General features: G+C 43.7%; 1 protein-coding gene across 5 annotated transcripts in view; it reads left to right on the top strand.

The window, feature by feature from the left end:
* The window catches only part of SERGEF (secretion regulating guanine nucleotide exchange factor), a 266,942-nt gene that overhangs the window by 55,128 nt on the left and 192,110 nt on the right, over window positions 1-19,704 (top strand). For 4 of the 5 annotated variants that reach the window (XM_075928093.2, XM_075928091.2, XM_075928094.2 and 1 more), the window contains exon 9: window positions 9,719-9,885. In XM_075928093.2, the coding sequence (XP_075784208.2) occupies window positions 9,719-9,885 (167 nt within the window). Of the gene's footprint in view, window positions 1-9,718; window positions 9,886-15,829; window positions 17,930-19,704 lie in introns of those variants that run through there. The other variant, XM_075928099.2, reaches the window with a different exon arrangement.

Here is a 19,704-nt window from a genome sequence, read left to right as displayed (position 1 = left end):
GGGAGTGAGGCTCTGGGGACTGCCCCCACTTTATAGCCCCCCCCATGGGCTGCAGCTGGTAAGTCTCCTGTTTGGGGAGAGGACAGGTTCTGCGGGCTCTCCTCCCCCCCCCCCCCCCCCCGTGGCCTGCAAGCTCTCCATGGTGTGAGCAGGCTTCGGTTGGGGCAGGGGACCTCCTTATTTGGTCTGAAGGCAGGCAAAATGGTGGAGCCCCAGCCCTGCTGTCCACTCCGCTTGTGCTGCAGCTGCCTCCAGTGGCCACTCTCAGTATCGCGTCCCTCTGCTCTCTGCCTCCTCCCTTTCCATGTTATTGAAAACAATCCCAAGCTAAATAGATTGAAAGAGATCAATCCCTTCAATGCTTGTTTTCTAAATCTCTTGTCGTTCTTGTGGTTCCTCTTTGAATACCCTCCAAATTGTCAACTTCCTTTTTGAGTGCTGGATGCCAGAACTGGACAGCATATTCCAGCTGTGATTGTACCAATGAAAAATAGAGAGAGAAGTAAAATAACTCAAGATTCCTGTCTCAGGATCTCATTACAGGCGACCCCTGCACTTACCTAATTGGGTCCTGGAGAACCGTCCTAAGTCAAACCCTTATTTCCCATAGGTGCAATGTTATAAATGCGGATTCTGTTCTTGGCCCACTTTGCCTCTTGGGAGTTGTAGTCCCCAGTGTGCCGGGGCTGTGCCACGTGGTTGGCGGCTCCGTGTCTCCCGGAGCCAGTGACAAGGTGGGATCTGCACCCAGAGCCGGCTGGGGGCTGTGCTGGGTGGCAGGAGGCTGTGTGTGTCCCGGAGCCAGTGATGTGGTGCAAGCTATGCCCAGAGCCGGCTGGGGTTGTGGGCGACTGGCTGACCCTGTGGCTCACTGTGCAGGTGGGCTTCAGAGGCCATGCTGGGCCGGAGCAGGGTGGTTGTAAATGTGGGGGATCGTAAGTCGGGGGTTGCCTGTATTTATTTTGGCCACAGCATCACACTGGGAGCTCATGTGCAGCTGATTATCCACCAGCACCTGCAGATCTTTTGCAGTCACTGCATCTTGGTATTGAGTCCCCATCACATTAGTATTGCCTATATTCTTTGTTTCCAGATGTCCATCTTTACATTTAGTTATATTAAAGCACGTACTGTTTGCTTGTGCCCAGTTCACCAAGCGATCCAGATTGCCTTGATTCCTTTTAATTATTTACCACTCCCCAAGTGTTGTGTCATCTGTAAACTTCTTTTCTTTTCCCCATTGATACAAACATTAAATAGTGTAGGGCCAAGAACTGATGCCTGCCAGATCCAGGTGGAAACACACCCAATCAATGTTCTTGATTCTCCATTTACAAAACATATTGAGACCATTCAGTTAGCTAGTTTTAAATCCATTAATGTGTGTCTTTTTGGTTTTTTTTTCTGTCATTCTAACTTTTAATCAAAATGTTGTTTGGTACTAAGTCAAATGCCTTATAGAAATCTAAGTATATCATATTAACTCTTGATTTTATCAACCCAACTTGTAATCTCATAAAAATATCAAATTAATTTGACAGGATCTATTTTCCATGAAGCCATATTGATTTGCATTAATTCCATTATTTTCCTTTAATTCTTTATTATAAGTCCCATATCAGCTGCTCCATTATCTTACCCAAGATCGATATCAGGCTGACAGGCCTATAATTTCCTGGGTCAGCTAGTTTATCTTTTTTAAATAATATAAGCTTTCTTCCAGTCTTCTGGATCTTTCCCAGTGCTTCTAGACCATGGTGGTGGTTTTGTCATGGCAGGCTGTGGCTGCTACGTTTACCTGTGCCTCAACAGGTACAAGTGATTGAAGCTCCTGTTGGCCATGGAGCTCCATTCATGGCCAGTGGGAGCTGCGGGAAGAAGCACGGACCGGGACACCATTTCCTGAAGATCCCATTGGCCAGGAATGGTAGTCTGTGGCCATTGTAGAGATGTACCTGTGGAGGCACAGCGGATGCTCGTCAGTGCCTAACTCTGGAAAACTGGATCCAGACTGGGGGCTGCTATTTGCCAACCCCTGTTCTAGATTTATTGACAATCAACATTAATGGTCCAGTGAGCTTGTCAACTTGCATCCAAAAGTTTTAAAAGAGCTAATATCTGAACTTGCTGATTTAAAATACGTCTAACTTTGGTAGCTTCTTTTTAACACCCCCTCAGAGAAACAAGTGGAATGGAAAGAGTTTTCTCATTACCATATAATAGGACTAACATTTGTTTTTCTTCAGATACAGAACAGAAATACTTATTTCTGCATTATTATTGATAATTCTGCCATTTCTACCTAGTAATGGACCATTACCATTGTCAGGATTATGTTTTTATTTCTAATTTATTTAAAAAACGTTCTTATTATCCTTATCTCTGCTGGCCAGAAGTTTTTCTTTGGGTCCGATTTGTTTCCCTTACTGATTTTATACAGTTCCAAACTTCTGAGTTTTATGCATTCCTTCCTCTTTTCCATTTGTAATATATTACTTTTATTTTTTATAGCTGCCTTCATTTCCCCTCTAAACCAGCATAGCCTTCTACCTGTATTGTAGCTTTTTGAATGTTTAGTATTAAGATGTTCTTAAATATGGTTAAGAGGAGGGATGTTAAGATAGGTAATCATAAAGTATTCACAGTGTAATTTGAAAATAGTGAAAACTAGAATTTCAGACAAAAATGAATCTGAAGTGATGTGGAAGATAAAAATCAACTTATTTACTGAAATTTTATCTGTTTTTTTAAAATGGATCAGTTTCAATGTCAAATGTACAGGACCAAAATGACTATATGACTATAGTACACGCTGTGTTATCTGGCACTTTGATATCTGTGCGTGGCATTCGGCGGGGGGGGGGAGCGCCGGCCCCGGGCGCGCGGCACGCGGCGGGGGAGCGCCGGCCCCGGGCGCGCGGCCCTTGGAGGGGGCCCTGCCCCCAGGCGCGCGGCTAGGGGGGGGCCCGCCCCCGGGCATGCGGCAAGGGGGGGGCCCGCCCCGGGTGCGCAAGTGTCCTTGGCGCCTGGCGGGCCAACGGCCACGCCCCCTGGTGCCCGACAACCTCAAAAGGTTGGGGACCACTGATCTAGCCCATCCTGCAGCTATGATGATCGTGAAAAATTCATGACCCATTGATGTAAATCTCGATTAACCGGTACATTTGATTAACCCCCACACCCAAACAATGCCAGATAACAAAACTTGTAATGTATTTATAGTTGTACCAGAAAACTTCATATGGCTGAATGGATTGATAATGAAAGGGCAAAGAAAGAAAAAATAATATGTTTACTATGCTGTCAGAAATGTAAAGTAAGTATGGTGAAGTGTACAATGTTAGATAGAAATGTAGAAGTGTTATAAACAATATCATTAGTTATGCTCAACTCCACAAACTTTGGGAGTTGGATTTGAAGGTGGCAGTATATTTAAAGGATGATATTAAGTAAGTTTAGAGGAGCTTTCATGAGGTTGAACTGCAGGTGAAAGTGCAGTCCTAATTAAACATTTGTTTAAGTCCATCTCTTTTCAGCAACACACTTGAATATGTGCCTAAGGAGTTTTCTGATTACAAACTGCTATGTGTGGGGCTTTAAGAATAGGAAAAACCGAGTAATTCCATGTGATGGAGAAAAAGGAAGGCAGACTTCTATTGATACATGAATAACACAGTATTAATTTCAGTTTGGATTAGCTAAAAACATGCATGAAAATGGTAAACAAGTTATTTAGACTTGTGGTTTGGCTATTAGTTTCTCTTAAAATATGATACCCTAGAGCAAGGGTGGGCAATCTTTTTTGATGGGGAGCCACTCCAAGATTTTGGAAAGTGATTGAGGGCCACACTCTTCCATGATATTAATGGAGGAGATGCGGGGTCTGGGATGGAGGTTGGGTGCAGAGGGGATCTTGGGGTAAGGGATTGGGTTGCAGGAGAGAGATTGGAGTCTGGGAGGGAGTTTGTGTGAAGGAGGCGGTTGTGATGTAGGGCAGAAGACTGGAGTGCAGGGGTTTGGGATGTTACCTAGGGTAGAAGAGGATTGTGATCTGGGGCAGGAGATTGGGATGCCAGATCTGGGAGTGGGTATGGGTGCAAGAGGGGGAGGAGAGTAGGAGAGGAGAGGGTTAAGTAGGAGAGGCAGAGGGTTGGGGCAGGGAGGGTCTGGGATGCTAGAAACAGGCTGTGACTAGGAGACTTACCAGCCAGCAGCCAAGCCAGCCTGCCTGCCTGCTTGCCTGGTCATGTGCTTATGTTAATAACTGAGCCAAGGAGAGGGGGCATTGTTTTTCTTGGCTGCCTGTTATTCAAGTGGGCAGCACCCATTGGCTGGTTTCTGGCTAGAAACCAGCCAATGGGATTGTGCTGGGGGAGGGGGAGCTCCTGAATCTTTCCCCCCTTCCCCTTCAGTTTTGAAACAGAAACGGGGCTCAGCAGCCATGTTTGTGAGCAGCGTGTGGGGCTGTGGGGCAAGCAGGGGAGCCTGCCTGGGGCTCCGCACTGCTTCCATGGGCCGGATTTGGTGGCGTGGTGGGCCGGATGTGGCCTGCGGGCCGTATTTTGCCCAGGCCTTCCCTAGAGTTACACAAGGCATGAATGAAGCTCATTGTTTCTGACTTGAAAGTAAGTCCTGCAAGATGATACATGATCTGTTCTGATCTAACCCATCATGTGATTAACTTTGAGCCCATTTATATAATTCTGCTGATGACAGTGGAACTACACACATGTTTCTGGTTAAGTATGAGCTGAAGTGCATTTATGGATTGGGGTCAGAGTGCTGAGCACCTTGCAGGATCGCACTCTTACTAAACATTGTCAGTGTTTTGCTAGAAGTGGAAAGTACTTCCAACGTGGTGTTCTGTGTCCTGCTCCACAAATTTCAGGATCATCATCTATATGCTAAGTCATTTAATCTCATCTGTTCTTGAACACGTCAAGTTCTGATGCCTTAGCAGTCCCCCTTATTAAATATACTCCATTGTCTAATTGACTCACTGCTAGAAGTGTTTTCTTAACTTACAATTAAAAATTGTCCTTTTCTAATTTTAGATCACTATTTCTTGTTATGTCACCTTGAATTTGTAAGTAATTCAGCCCTCAGCCTTTTATTCTATGTGACTAATATAATATCTATTTTAGGCCATTATTAAATACCCTCTATATTATATGTAGTATAACAGTAATGTCTCTTGTTAAAAGTTCTTGACACTTTGTCATAGCCCAATGCTTATAACTTTGACAAACTTTAACCTTTTCAGGCTGGCATTTTCCATGCTTTGTGTCTCCCTCAGGTTGAATGTTTTTTTGGTGTTGCTATGAAATTGTGATCAATAGCTGCACCCCCCCCACCCCCAGCAGACCAGGGAGACGCGGGTGGCGGGACCGCCCGCGTCCTCCATGGCTTTGCTCCGTCTCCCTGGTCTGCTGACCAGGGAGACCAGGAGCAAAGCCTTGGAGCACGCCCACAGCGGGGACTGCCTGTAACTCATTACTTTTGGTACGTCACCTTTTTTCCAGCACAGGCAGAGCAAATCATGAAGATATTGCTGAAGAATAGGTTTTCTGCATTTTATGATATCGGAAGGCAGAGAGAGTACGATTATTAAGTTTGCAGATGATACCAAACTGAGAGAGGTTGCAAGTGCTTTGGAGGATAGGGTCAAAATTCAAAATGATCTGGACAAACTGGAGAAATGGTCTGAGGTAAATAGGATGAAGTTTAGGGAGCACTCCACTTAGGAAGAAACAATCAGTTTCACACATACAGAATGGAAAGTGACTGTCTAGGAAGGAGTATTGCAGAAAGAGATTTAGGGGTCATAGTGGATGACAAGTTAAATGTGAGTCAACAGTGTGACGCTGTTGCAAAAAAATCAAACATGATTCTGGGATGCATTAACAGGAATGTTGTGAGCAAGACACAAGAAGTCATTCTTCCGCTCTATTCTGCACCGATTAGGCCTCAATCGGAGTATGGTGTCCTGTTTTGGGCACCACATTTCAAGAAAGATGTAGAGAAATTAGAAAAGGTCCAGAGAAGAGCAATAAGAATGATTAAAAGTCTAGAGAACATGACCTATGAAGGAAGACTGAAATAATTGGACTTGTTTAGTTTGGAAAGGAGAAGAGTGGGAGGGGGCATGACAGCAGTTTTCAAGTATCTAAAAGGATGTTACAAGGAGGAGGGAGAAAAATTTCTCCTTAGCCTCTGAGGATAGGACAAGAAGCAATGTGCTTAAAGTACGGCAAGGGATGTTTAGGCTGAACATTAGGAACAACTTCTTAACTGTCAGGGTGGTTAAACGCTGGAATAAATTGCTTAGGGAGGTTGTGAAATCTCTATCTATGGAGATATTTAAGATCAGGTTAGATAGACATCTGTCGGGGATGATCTATATAGTACTTGGTCCTGCCATGAGGGCCGGGGACTGGAGCCAGTAACCTCTCAAGGTCCCTTCCAGTTCTAGTATTCTATGATTCTAAGGTATGCAGTCTTTTCTGGGAAGCTTTCCATGGGAGAGGTAATCTCCTTTCCATGGCAAGGATAAGCTCCTTGACAGTTGGTTTGTTACAGGCAGGTTTCAGTGATGTTGATGGTTATATCTGTAGCAATATTTTCATGAGTAAAGCTCAAAATGGTGTTCCAGCCTGTAATCCATGTGCTTGGAATGATAATTGATGGTTTCCTCTGTTATCGATTTCAGTAGAGCTATCTTCTTTGAAGTTGGATCCTGAGCTTTTGTGATCTCATCATACACGCCAGGGATGTAATAGTGTATTCAATTAACCGCTTAACCGATAAGCAAAAAGCTTATCGGTTAATGCTATTGACTACATGCATTTCTCTCCCTCCCCCCCAGTAATGTTTTTAGCAGGCTGAACAGTAGCCCAGCTCAGTATAACCACTGATAGAGAGGGAGCAGTGCAGGATGGTAGGGGGCTCCCCAGGAGTGGGGCTGGGAGAACATTGGTTGCTGGCCCCAGGGACTATAGACTAGTCGAGTAACCAATAAGAATTAATGTGGTTACTCAACTATCCCAGGGAGTGGTGTATTTTGCATTCAGCACTTTGATTACTGTGGGCAATGTGGATGGTATTAAGGTTGGTATGCCTTGTGATACGGTCCAGTTGGTGCTAGTGGCCAGATCTGGGATGTTTCTAAACTACTCCAAAGTGGGGCCATTGAATTTATTCCCATGAAAGATAAGATGACTGAACATAGAATTAACCACATTCAGAACTTAGATAGAGAGAATTGGATGCCCAACTGATTGTTGTGCCTTTGAAAATCTTTCTGTAAATACAGAATTAATTCCTTTGACTTTGTTTTCCTACAAGGTCTGCCCACATGCGCGCACGCACGCACTCATGCATGCACACACACACGCGCGCATACACACACGTAAACTAATCAAGCTGTGTAAATGAAAGAGAAGGAATTGTTGTTTTTCCAGTTTGCATTTTTAAATACTCTTTCATGCTTAGATATTATGGTGATGTGGGTCATAAAAATAAACCTATGATTTTGTCATGGTTATTTTAGTAACAGTCAGGAGCAGGTTGGTCACTGGCAGTAAATAAAAATTCTCGGAAGCCTTTGACTTGTCCCTGACACGTAATAAAAATAACTATGACAAAATCTATATAGCTTCCCTTTGTAATATGCTCGGTTCCCAGTCCTGTTTGTGGAAAAATACAAGTACCAAAATGGAGCTCAGTGTCATATGGTCTGGTTACATGCCCTTGCATGCTCGACTAAGTCATAACAGCCATTGTTTACAGTTGGGTTGAAACATTCACAGGAAAGCTAAGCTCTTTCATGGTCTATTGTCTTTTTTAATGAGCTATTAACACTGTCTACCTTCATCATTGTTACACCTGATTGGATAGGTAAGGGTGTTACCCAAGTAAGCACATTTGTAATACAGATGCATAGTCAATACTGATCATTTCAGATACAAAAATGATACGTTTCATAAATAGGATAATCATATTCAGCATTTCATAACTTTTCCATAGATACCTGACAAGACACATCTTGTACAAAGTGCATCATAATTGTCATAATCATATAATCACACAGCTGTAAAAAATATGGGTGCAAATGTCAGACCCATCATCTATTTGAAAAAAAATAGGAAAAAATAAAGATTAATATAGGGATTTTAGCTGACTGGCAGCTAGAGTATGTCTAGACTAAGTAAATGGGTCATATTTGAAAAAATATTAGCTAATCTGTTTAGGAATATGACTGTGTAGCTATTGTAGAATCAATTTAATGCCTTAAAAACCTCTTCCTTAGGGTATGTCTACAGTGGAGAGTTTGCTTCCCAGTACAGGTAGAGATACAGTGCTCTAATACAAACCTGCCTGATGCCTTGCTAGTTGGGTGGCTAGTCCAAAGGGCCTTCCACACTGCTACAGTTACACTTCTCTTTTTAGGTTGGTTGCTTGAGCACAGCCAGTGTACCCATGTCTAACCAAGGTAGGGCAAAGGCTCCCAGTTTCAGTGTACACATACTCGTGGGGTCTGAGTTATGGATATTAAATTTAGATTAATTAACCAATCAAATAATCAATAGAATTTCCATCCACTATTTGATTAGTCCATAAGGGCACCTCTGTCTTTAAACTGTAGTTAGAGCCCTGCCAGGCTCTTGCTACAGTTCAAAAGGGGAAGCCCCACAGGGAGTGCGGGGCCAGTGGAGGACTCCTTCACTGGCCCTGTGCTCCCTGCAGCGCCTCAGCCTAGTGGGGCTCTTGTACATTTCAAAAGGAAGCCCCACAGTGAGTGCAGGGCTCTTGTACCTTTCAAAAGCAGAATCACATCAGAATTGGCGTGAGTGGAGACTGCTTTAGTCTCTGCATGCGCTGTTTCCCGCTGTGCCTCTACATCCCCTGCCCCCCATGGAGACGATGCTGGGGGGAACTAGCTTTTAAGTGGCTCCCCCACCAGCTCCTGCTCCCCCTCCTTGCTGCCTCTTTTTGATAGAGGCAGCAAGGGGCGGGGATGCAACTTGTTGCATGACTAGTCGATTATCCGATAAGCTTATGCTTATCATTGTGTCATTGAGTGATCCATCCCCTGTTGTCTACTCTCAGCTTCTTAGGTTGCATCTTTGTCCAACTTGTGGCACCACTCCTTCCTCCTCAGTTACCATGCAGAGGAAACCATGATTCTGTAGCTAGCAGAAATTTGTGGCAGAAGGTATCGTCTCTGAGGAAGACACAAACCTTATGTTAAATATAGGGAGACAAGATGTATCTGTGCCAAATACTGTGAAGTAAGGAAAATCTCTTGAAATTTAATGTAAGCTAATTTACATATGTATCACTTAAAGCAAAACAAAAAAGGGTTATTTTTGTAAAATAAATGCATGTAAAAATTCTATTCAGCATTTCTAGAGGATGCGGATTTATTGAAACAATTCCATGTACAATCCATGCTGTGGATGGCATTTCTGTTTGAAAGCTAAATGCCGAAATATGGGTAATTACAATGAGTTTCTCAGATATATTTTAATGCCTTCTCTCTCCCCAGGCTCCAAAGAGTAAGTCGATTGCTCACTTTTTTCACTGTTGTGTTCTCTGAACTTTTAGGTAGGGTGCAATAAATAGTACATAGAATGGGTGTTCTAGTTTTGAAATGAACTTTCTAAACACTGTCTAGCTGTGAGAGAGAAATAACCCATAACTGTGTGTTTGTATTTAGAAACTGGCAAGGTCTTCACGTGGGGTAGAGCAGACTATGGGCAACTGGGAAGAAGTGCAGTGGTTCACGATGGACAAAGGCAGGAGGTTCAGAGATCATCTGAACAACTTTTGAAGCATTTGTCAAATATGCCAGTTTCAGTGCCTTGCCTAGCTGGAGCATCTCAGGTAAGGGAAAAATGTGGCCTTTTCTCAGCTTTCGAATTTCTCCTCTTTGTACAAGTCAAGGTGTTCAGAAAGATCTCCTGAAAAAGTTTCTTCAAAATGAAGCAACAAATAGTCCTTCCCTCCCACTCAAGCACAGTGAAACCTTTGTTATCCAGCACTCTGTTAATCAGAAAACTTTGTTAACTGGCATTGCCCCCAGCTACAATACTGTCACATTATCAGGTGCACAGGCCTGGCTTGGTTTACCATGATTGGCTTAACAATTTTTTATTTAAGAAGTACTAATCATCTTTAACTCAAAATAGAAATGTGAGACCAACTGCCTCATACTACAAAACTACCAGTATTAAAAACTTGGCTGTGTCTAGACTGGCCAGTTTTTCCAGAAAATCAGCCGCTTTTCTGGAAAAACTTGCCAGCTGTCTACACTGGCCGCTTGAATTTCCACAAAAGCACTGACTTCCTACTGTAAGAAATCAGTGTTTTTTGCGGAAATACTATGCTGCTCCCGTTCGGGCAAAAGTCCCTTTTGCGCAAAACTTTTGTGCAAAAGGGCCAGTGTAGAGAGCTGAGATTTGTTTTGTGCAAAAAAGCCCTGATCACGAAAATGGTGATCAGGGCTTTATTGCGCAAAAGCGCGTCTAGATTGGCCATGGATGCTTTTCCGCAAAAAGTGCTTTTACGGAAAAGTGTCCGTGCCAATCTAGATGCTCTTTTCCGAAAATGCTTTTAACGGAAAACTTTTCCGTTAAAAGCATTTGCGGAAAATCATGCCAGTCTAGACGTAGCCTTTGAGTTTTATTATTATTGTCCATTTGATTTTACCTAGGTTGATATGACCCTCAGCTAACCGGAATTTTTAGATAACCAGAACGCCCTAATCCCCGAGCGTGCTGCATAACACAGGTTTTACTGTAGTCTGAATTTAATTTGATTTAGTTATTTGTAATTCTTAAATAATCATTGTGTTCTGAAGCCTGTTTGTTCTTGTTAGAAGCAACGAGTGAGGGACTGGAGTTTTCATTAGCAAAAAGATGGCTTCAGATTTGGTTTCTTCTTTAGATGTTAAATTTGAAGGAGTAGTTGCTACTGTGTAACAGATTAGGTTTGATCCTAATCATTTTCAATTTTGCTTTCTTCCAAAGAAGTTTGAATATGTTACAGTTTAACCAGGGGTGTTTCTGCACTTCACCTTGCTCATGTTGAATATCACTCTTATGGCTGCAGTGTAGGCTGTTGTGTTTTTAGTTTTGAAATGAGAAAAAGCCTTTCTTCATCTGGAAGCTGAATCCAGAAGGGACAAACAAATTAGTGTAACTGGAAAAAATGAAGTTTCACAGCATGACAAGTAGACTGTCATTTGAAAAGAATGGATGATCTCTAAGCTCATGAAATCATTGGAACAATTCCCATTGGCTTCAGTGGGCTTTTGATCACACTGTAAATGATAGATAACTTCTCAGAGGTTGGAAGTCAGTGCAATCGATGAGGATTTTTGAAAAGAGTAGTAGACTTATTTTTGTTTAAACTGAACAGTCACACTTACAGGAGTCAGAGTTAAACTCAACAAAGAAAGAGGCTGGAAAATTTGACACTGCTTAAGCAGTATGTTGGTGCAGCAGCCACTGAAATAGATTAAGCGGAAAATTAGCCTTTGGTACTAAATCAACAGTGAAAATCTAGAAATTCCTGGAAATGAATAGGCCCTGTAAAACAAAAGCTGGAGCTATTGTTAAACATGTAAATCTTAGCACTAGCCAAAATTTTCTGTAGCATTACTATTTAAGAATATTGAGAGTTTTTTCCTGTAATGACTATCACAGTGCCTAAAGCAACTGCACACTCCTGCATGATATTTTTGGGTTACACACGAAGCGCTTTATCCTCCAGCTGTCACTTTTCTTCCTGGTATCCTGCATGGGTGGTTGGTGAAGCTTCCACTTGGGGAGGCAGTAGCTTCCCTGCCCAGGTTCTGCCCCCTTTCCACTTTCTCCCTCCATTCTTCCCTGTGCACCCTGTGTCCCTGCTCATTGCATGCTTGTCCCCTTCCAGTCAAATCCCTGAACCCAAGGAAACTATTTTTGGAAAAAAAATCCACTTTTCTGCAATTTTTCTCAATAAAATGGAGCATGTTTTGCACCATGTGCCAGATATGTACAAGGTACCTAATTAACAGCACTACATTTGGGAAATAAGAAACATCAGTCACCAGTTTATTATATACCCTCATAGCTGATGTGTAGGCAGCTTGTAAATGCCCCAAACACCTCTCATTGATCCTGAGGAACACAGAATGGCAAGCACCAGTTAAAGATAATTGAGAAATCTTTGTCCTTCTTCACACAATCAAACAAGGTTTCAGGCCTTGCCTTCAGCTACCATTTGCCACCTGACAGGAAGAAAATGACTAGAATCAGATTGCAAAAGTTGCTACCTCATTTTCACTTCTTCACACAGGCAAGTTGAGGGCTTCCTATGTTGATTGTCCCAACAGTAGTAAGCACCTCAGACAATGAATAAGAATTGCGAAGGGATATGCCAGTAAAATACAGGCTGGCTGCTGTTTTAACAATAAGTGTACCTATTCAGCTCACAGAACCAAGAAGGTAAAATGTCCCACTGGGCAGCATGATGGTGCCAGTTTTATGTATCAGACTGGCAGACCCAATATCCCTGGGACAAAGGAGCCAAATCCCCAGCCCTGGACTCACCAGGCACATGTAATTTCCCATCCACTGAAAAGAGTTGAGATCAGTCCCACCAATAGCTTCTCTCTTCCTTGCCACTGCATCCATCCTCCCTCTGTCTCCCTGTCCTTTCTTCCCTTCAAAGTCTTTCTACTCAGGCTCAAGGTCACTGGCCTTCCTCACCAAGCTCTCCCCCTGCCCTGACCATCACAGAATTTGAACGAGTAAGAAAACCAACCAAACAAAAAAAAAATGCCCTGGCCCAGGCCATTGCTTACCTGTGGGAAAGCTCTGAAGGGCTCCTCTGGCCCAGGTGGAGGGAGATCCATTCCTTCTGGCCATTTATTGTTCTGCCCAGTTCCCTCTTAGCAGGCCAGAACAGGGTACTTGCTGCCACAAATGATGCAGCCCTCCCTGAAGCACACACTGCATAAGGCTGGCCGGCCTACCTGCATCTTTGACAAACCCTTCGAAAAGTGATGATGAGGGAGGCTGGGTGGAGTCCTGCTCTCACTCCCCCTGCCTCTTCTGGCAAACTGCTTCAGCATCACACTGTGGGAGGAGGAGTCATCCCATAAAGTCTCAAAATGAAATTCTCCTGTAATCCAGGAGCAGTGGCTACTGCATGAATAACTCAGAAATATTTTGAAATTGTAAAAACACTTTGCAAAATTGCACTTCTCAGCACTTTCCATCTGATGGCATCAAAACACCTCACGAAAGCCAATGAATTTACACAAACTCCTGTGAGGCAGGCAAGTATTATTATTATCCCCCTTTTTTGGGTTGGAGAAACTGAGGCACGGGATGATTAAGTTCCTTATCTGCAGTTTTTTTTAAATCAGTGGAAAAACTTCTCTTTAGAGCAAGCCTTAAGTGATGGGTCCAGTGTAACACTGGAAGTCTGTGACAGGAAGGCCGTTAAGAGAACCCCTGATCTTCACATTTCTAGCAGAGGGGAGTATAGGCCACTGGCTGCATTGAGGTGGGGAGATCACCCTGAAACCCCAGCTACCCTCAGTACAGGAACTCTGCAGTGAGGCTGCACCTGACCCTGACAGAGTTTAAAGGCTGGCCCTGCCCCTTTGTGCCAGGCGTACTAGATGTGGCTGGGCAGGGTCAGACCAGCATGATCCAAGAGTACAGGGGGTTATTGTGGGGGAGTCTGTGTGTGGGCAGCTCAGTGGGAGATCGGGATGCACAGGGGCTCATTGGGGTTCTGGTGTTGGGGCAATAGGGCTCTGGTTGAGCTCAGTGGAGGTATTGAGAAGAGGTGGGCCCTGCTCCCCCCCATTCCTCATCCCCTTTCCTTCTCTATCCCCCTCATTCCCCATTTCTTCCCCATGGTCTCTTCTCCCCACCTCCTTCCCCCCACTTTTCTCATTCCCACCCCACTCTACTGCAGGGCACAGAAAACAGGAAGCCTGTGAGGAGAGGGCAAGAAGGGGAGGGGACCGGAAAGCTATCTTTGCAAGGCTCCTTGGGCTAGGTAACCCCCCACACTCCACACACTAGCAAGGGGGAGGGGGACTGTGGGGAGCACGTGTGGGGAAAGGGCAAGGGGAAAAGAGCCCCCAGCAACAGGCTCAGTAGCAACTGACTTGGGAAAGTGAAGCCAACCCCCCCACCTCTGCATACACTAGTAAGGGGGGCAGCAAGGAGGAAGCCCACTTTTCCCACCCTGGGCCAAAGTGCAGGGAGGGGGGGCTGGATAGGGTGAGGGGCTCAGCAGGAGAAGAAACTGGCAAGCAAGCAGCAGCAGGAACACAAGGAGCTGGGTGCAGGGTCTCTGCACAGCAGGGCTAGCAATGCCCCTGGAGCGGTGAGATGAATGGAATTGAGGCTGCTGCTGCAGCAGGGAGAGCCCACGTGACTGTAATTGGAGTCTTGTGTCTGTTCCATGCTGGTTCAGGGGTGGGCTGCTGAGGAGGCTCCCTGCTACTCTGCCTTCTCAGCCACCCTGGAACCTGCCGGAACCCCAGTAAACATCCCAAAGCAACCCCACGTGGCAGTTGGAGGCCGGGAGGAGTGAGGCAGGGCCAGCACGGCTCCAGCTTTGGGTAGGCAGAGCCTCTCTTTGCCTTACAGACCAGATGCCCATGGTCTCCTGCTCTCCGCTCCCTCCAAACCGGGGAGCTTGACTGCAGATTCCTGCGATTCATTGCGATTACCTCAGCAGGTCTTACTTTAGTTCAATACCTGCAGCTCTGTTCCATCAGGGGCAATGACAAGGTTAAGCAGTGACCACCTGCTTTTACAAAACAAAGTACTGAACAAAAGCATTACAAATGAGTCGGGTCTTAAAAACAATAAACAGCTCCTATGTAGGTCTTAACTTACCAGACAGTAATCCATCTTCTGCATGGAGAACCTGATAGGTCAGAGTACCTCGTGCCCATTTCACGGGGGTCTGTCTGTCTGTCTGACTTGGGCACAGTTCTGTGTCAGTTCTTGAATTGTGTATGAGTGACCCAGCTCTCCAGATTGAACTAGATCAGATCATTATTGCCTCCAGAGTGTGTGTGTGAAGCTTTGCAGACTTGTTACTGGCACTAGGAATTTGCATTCTCTCCCCGCACCCAGCAAAGTGACTTTGAGCCCTGTAAAGAATGCATTCCTGGCTAGGGATGTAAGCAACTAATCAACTATCCGATAAGCATAACCTGGGTCCCACTGCAGGCAGGGGCTGCCACGAACAGGGGCTGGTGCTGGAGCAGCCTCTTTTCGCAGTGGTCAGCCCTGTCTACTGCAAACAGAGACTGCTCTGGTACCAGCCCCTGTTTGCTGCAGACAGGACTGCTGGATTTAGTGTGAGCTGGGACCAAGCAGCCCCGGCTCGCACTCATTGCTGCGCCTCTGCATTTGAAATGTAATAAGTCCCAGCTTTAAATGCTTCGTCCAGCTCGAGCCAGCTCCTGGAACTACCCACACTGTGGCTCTGCAGAGCGGTCCTATTGACGTTTCGGTACAAATTGTATTGACTATACGATTAGCCTGATAACCGCATTTCAACATCCTTATTCCTGGCTAAATGAGGGAGATAAAGACAATCACTAGCCGGTGCACAAAAATACATACATTTATAAAGTTGATACAATAGTCTTTGAATATCCCATGCATCCATAGCACCTGTGGCATCTCACTACAGTCGTTTTTGAATATTCCATGCTCCCAAAGCATTGCATTTGTCACAATGTCCGTGGGAAAATATTGCACAGGTTATTTAAGCACCAAATTATACCTTTGTGTAATTGCAGGTAGTGTAAAAGGCTTTGGAAAATATGAAACTAGCAATCTGCCAGTGGTCCAATAGCTCCTTGGTGCTACATTAACAACACGACATACTACAGAACGCTTTTCATCTCAGGATTTCAAAGCATGTAAGATATCTGCATTAAACCTTGTAACACCCCAATGAAGTGATATCTACCATTACTCTCATTTCATGGGTAGGCTGAAGTAAGAAAGTAAAGTGGCTTGTTTAAGACCATATAGCAAGTCAGTGGCAGAACCAGGAAAAGAGACTAAGTACTAACTCAAGGTACCTTGCTCTAGCCATAGACCATGAACAACATTATTACTATTAACTTTCATATATATTTTGAGAAATACATAGAGACCTCAATCAGGATTGGGGTCCCATTGTGCTAGGTGCTGTGTAAACTCATGCCCTGCCTTACCTCTTAGGAATGATATGTTGTTGATACATTAAATGCCTCAGTGAGCATGTTGCTTGCTTGTTGTTCTTGGGGGGAAGGGGGGTAGATTCTAAATTCCCAAATCAATGAAAGCAAAAATATCCAGATGCACGGTAATACACAAACAGCGAAAAACTTCATCTCTGACCTGGGAAATTGAATGGTTGTAAACATCTCCTTTTCTTTTTGACATCTACTATCCTCCTGCATGTACTTCTGTTCAGTTTGTCCTTTAGTAATGTTAGGCTCTCAGGCTGGGAGTCTTTCAAGTTAATCAGTGCCCATTTTCATCCCTTCAGAACTGTCAGATTAATCAGCAATGGCAACTTGTCCGCCTTTCCTGCTGTTGGCACCAGAAGGAGAGGCCTGAATTAAACACCTGCACTTTGAGGTAGCTCTTCTTCAGGGCACTGGGGAGGTTTAGTAGAAAACTTTAAAACGAGAACAGAGTTTTAAAAGGAATACAGTTGGACTGATTCAAATTCAGTATTGGCAAAGAAAGATCAGGTTGCAGGTAAGGTCAGCTCCAATGTTCAGTTTGGGAGACTGTTCTTGAAAATAATATCTTTATCCTGAGTAGAACCAGGAAAGACCTGTTTAATTAGGCCTGAAAAAAGATTTGGGGTTTTCATTTGTTGCAATTAACCAAAAAATTCCATTTTTGTTCAAAACAGTCCTTTTTGGATTTTTTAGTTCAACCATTGAATGGAAAAATCAGTTACTCAGCTGTGATCCTGAGCCTATTTGTAAGTTTATATGAAATTGACTGAAATGAGTTCTTGGCAAGGCTAAAATGTGCTGGTTGCTTATTGATTTGAGTTAACCTTGTTTCAAAATACGAGGGGAAATGTGTGTTCAAATAATACTCGGAGTCAAATGTAAATAAGTTTGCTTTTATTGTTAGTTGAAGGCTACTGTCCTGACCTTAATGCAGACTGTGAGACCTACTATGTAAAGGTTAAGCTCTCTAGTCCGGCACCCTCAGTACCTGACCGGTGCTGAACCAATGAATTTGCCAAACCATGGGAGGTCAGTGTTGTCTAACAGCATTACCAACACTTCCACTGCTTACTGGGCTAATAAAAGACATTTAGGTGTAAATTAGAGCTAAGTAACAGCACAGAACACTGAGAGCCAGGACTGGTGGCTGTAAACAAACTTTATGGGACTGCAGGAAACTGGGCTACACCTATTACAAGTGGACTTCCAGCTAACTAAAAACATGCTGGATCACAGATGTTGCCGGACCAGAGAGTACTGGATTAGAGAGGTTCATCCTGTAGCTTGTTGCCTCAACTCGTATGGTTGACCTACTGCTTTCACTAGCAAAGGATGGTGATTATTTCGTACACGTTGCAAATAGTCAGGATGGCGTATCAGTCTGGACTGAACATTTCTTTATTTCTGAATGAACCATATGTTGCTTCAATTCCATTGCCATGCATTCACTTGTATATTGTTGTGGTTTTTTTCTGTAAATGTAAACAATGGGAAGGAAAAAAAATCAATAGAAAGGAGAATCTTACAGCAATGCAATGAAATGCCTCATAGTTTTAAAGGGTCATCTTTTTTTGGTGGCAACTTAAACTCAGAAAGAGTTAGTAGCTATCTTAGAACTGTAAAACATCCTGGCTACATCTTTCCGGAAAAGGGATGCTAATGTAGACTGGAATAGGCAAATCCGCGGGGGATTTAAATATCCCCCGCGGCATTTGCATTAACATGGCTGCCGCTTTTTTCCGGCTTGGGGAAAAGCCGGAGAAAAGTGCCAGTCTAGACGTTATTCTCCGGAAAATAAAGCCTTTTCATGAGGATTTCTTATTCCTACTTTCAAGGACTAAGGAATCCTCCAGAAAAGGCTTTATTTTCCGGAGAATAACGTCTAGACTGGCGCTTTTCTCCGGCTTTTCCCCAAGCCGGAAAAAAGCGGCAGCCATGTTAATGCAAATGCCGCGGTGGATATTTAAATCCCCCGTGGATTTGCCTATTCCAAAGTCTACATTAGCATCCCTTTTCCGAAAGGGGTGCCAATGTAGACACAGCCAGTACCGTGTTTAAATCTACTGAATAATTACATTGAAGGTAAATATATTTATTTTCCTTTATGTGCAGAATAAGCCACTGAGAAGAAATGTCAAGATTTGCAGAAATAAGTTATGTATTGGCATTATGCATGAGGTGCTTTCTATGGGTCCTTGATTGGGCCTCTTAGGAACATCTGATTTGTCTATTGCCTGATGCACATTCATATCTGCTGCTCTTGAGATGAAGGACAAATGGAGATTAAACAGAAATGGATTGAAATTTGATTAGCCTCTCTGTTTAGTGAATGTTACAAAGATCTAGTTTATCATTTCCTTCTTCTCAAAATGCTTCCCTAGCATGTCTGGTATTTTTGGTCTTAATAGCTACCCTTTTATTGTTTGTGACATGTTCAGCATGTCATTCATTGCCATGAACATTCCCAATAAACAATAAACTGACTGAGAAGAAGTCATTATATATGACTAAATGGCTTTCACTAAATTGAAGGGAAGAAGGGATATTTTCTCTTTGGGAATAAAGAATTGCCTTCACATTTACCATGTTCCCATTGTAGCCCTAATCTCACTAAAGAAAATTCTGCTAGTTTGCAGCTGTTGTGGGCAGTGAGTGCTGGAGTTTCTTAATGAAAAGAGAAATTAGAGCAGTGAAGTGAAAAATGACTTGCTACTTAACACTGTCACTATCAAATGAACAGCTGTGTGTGTTTAGTCCACTCCATCCGTATCAAGCCAGTGTAGTATGCAGGGGGATCTACAATGCATTTTAGGGCTGAAGACTGAGAATACCCTAGAGCTGGAGTAACTGCTCCTATGTCTGTTGTGTGGCTACTGTGACCCTTCCCTGTTTCCCACACATCCCTATGGAACTAGTTTAGAGTCCTTTCCCATGGTATGCATGAGTTATGCAAGCATTTCCATGTGGCTTCTTCCCCTGTTCATTAGTGGTGGTGTGTGTGACTAAAGCACAGGACTGGAAATTATGTTGTTGGCTCTGCTACAGATTATGTGAGTGACAGCTGTTTCCCTATCTTTAAAAGAATGGGGAAAGAAATGTTCACCAAGTGCTTTCAGGATCTTTCTGGGCACTTGATGCACAGCCCATTTAAATCACTGGAAAACTTTCCATTGCTTTCAGTGGGTACTGCATCAGGCCCTACACAGGTGCAAAATATTATTGCTTGCAGTAATTAAAAAGTTCAGTGTTCTTCATACGGGCTAGGTCTACACTACACCACTCTTTCGGCAGAGGGATGTAAATAAAGCACATTAAAAGTGCAAATGAAGCGGGGATTTAAATATCTCATGCTTCATTTGCATAATCACGTTCTGGTTCTCTTTTGAACAAGCACCATTTCAAAACTGAAACTGCGGTTTAGACATGGTTCTGCT

Source organism: Pelodiscus sinensis, chromosome 5 (genome assembly GCF_052426305.1).
Source record: "Pelodiscus sinensis isolate ZL-2025 chromosome 5, ASM5242630v1, whole genome shotgun sequence".
Lineage (NCBI taxonomy): Eukaryota > Metazoa > Chordata > Testudines > Trionychidae > Pelodiscus > Pelodiscus sinensis.
This window is presented reverse-complemented; position numbering and strand designations above follow the sequence as displayed.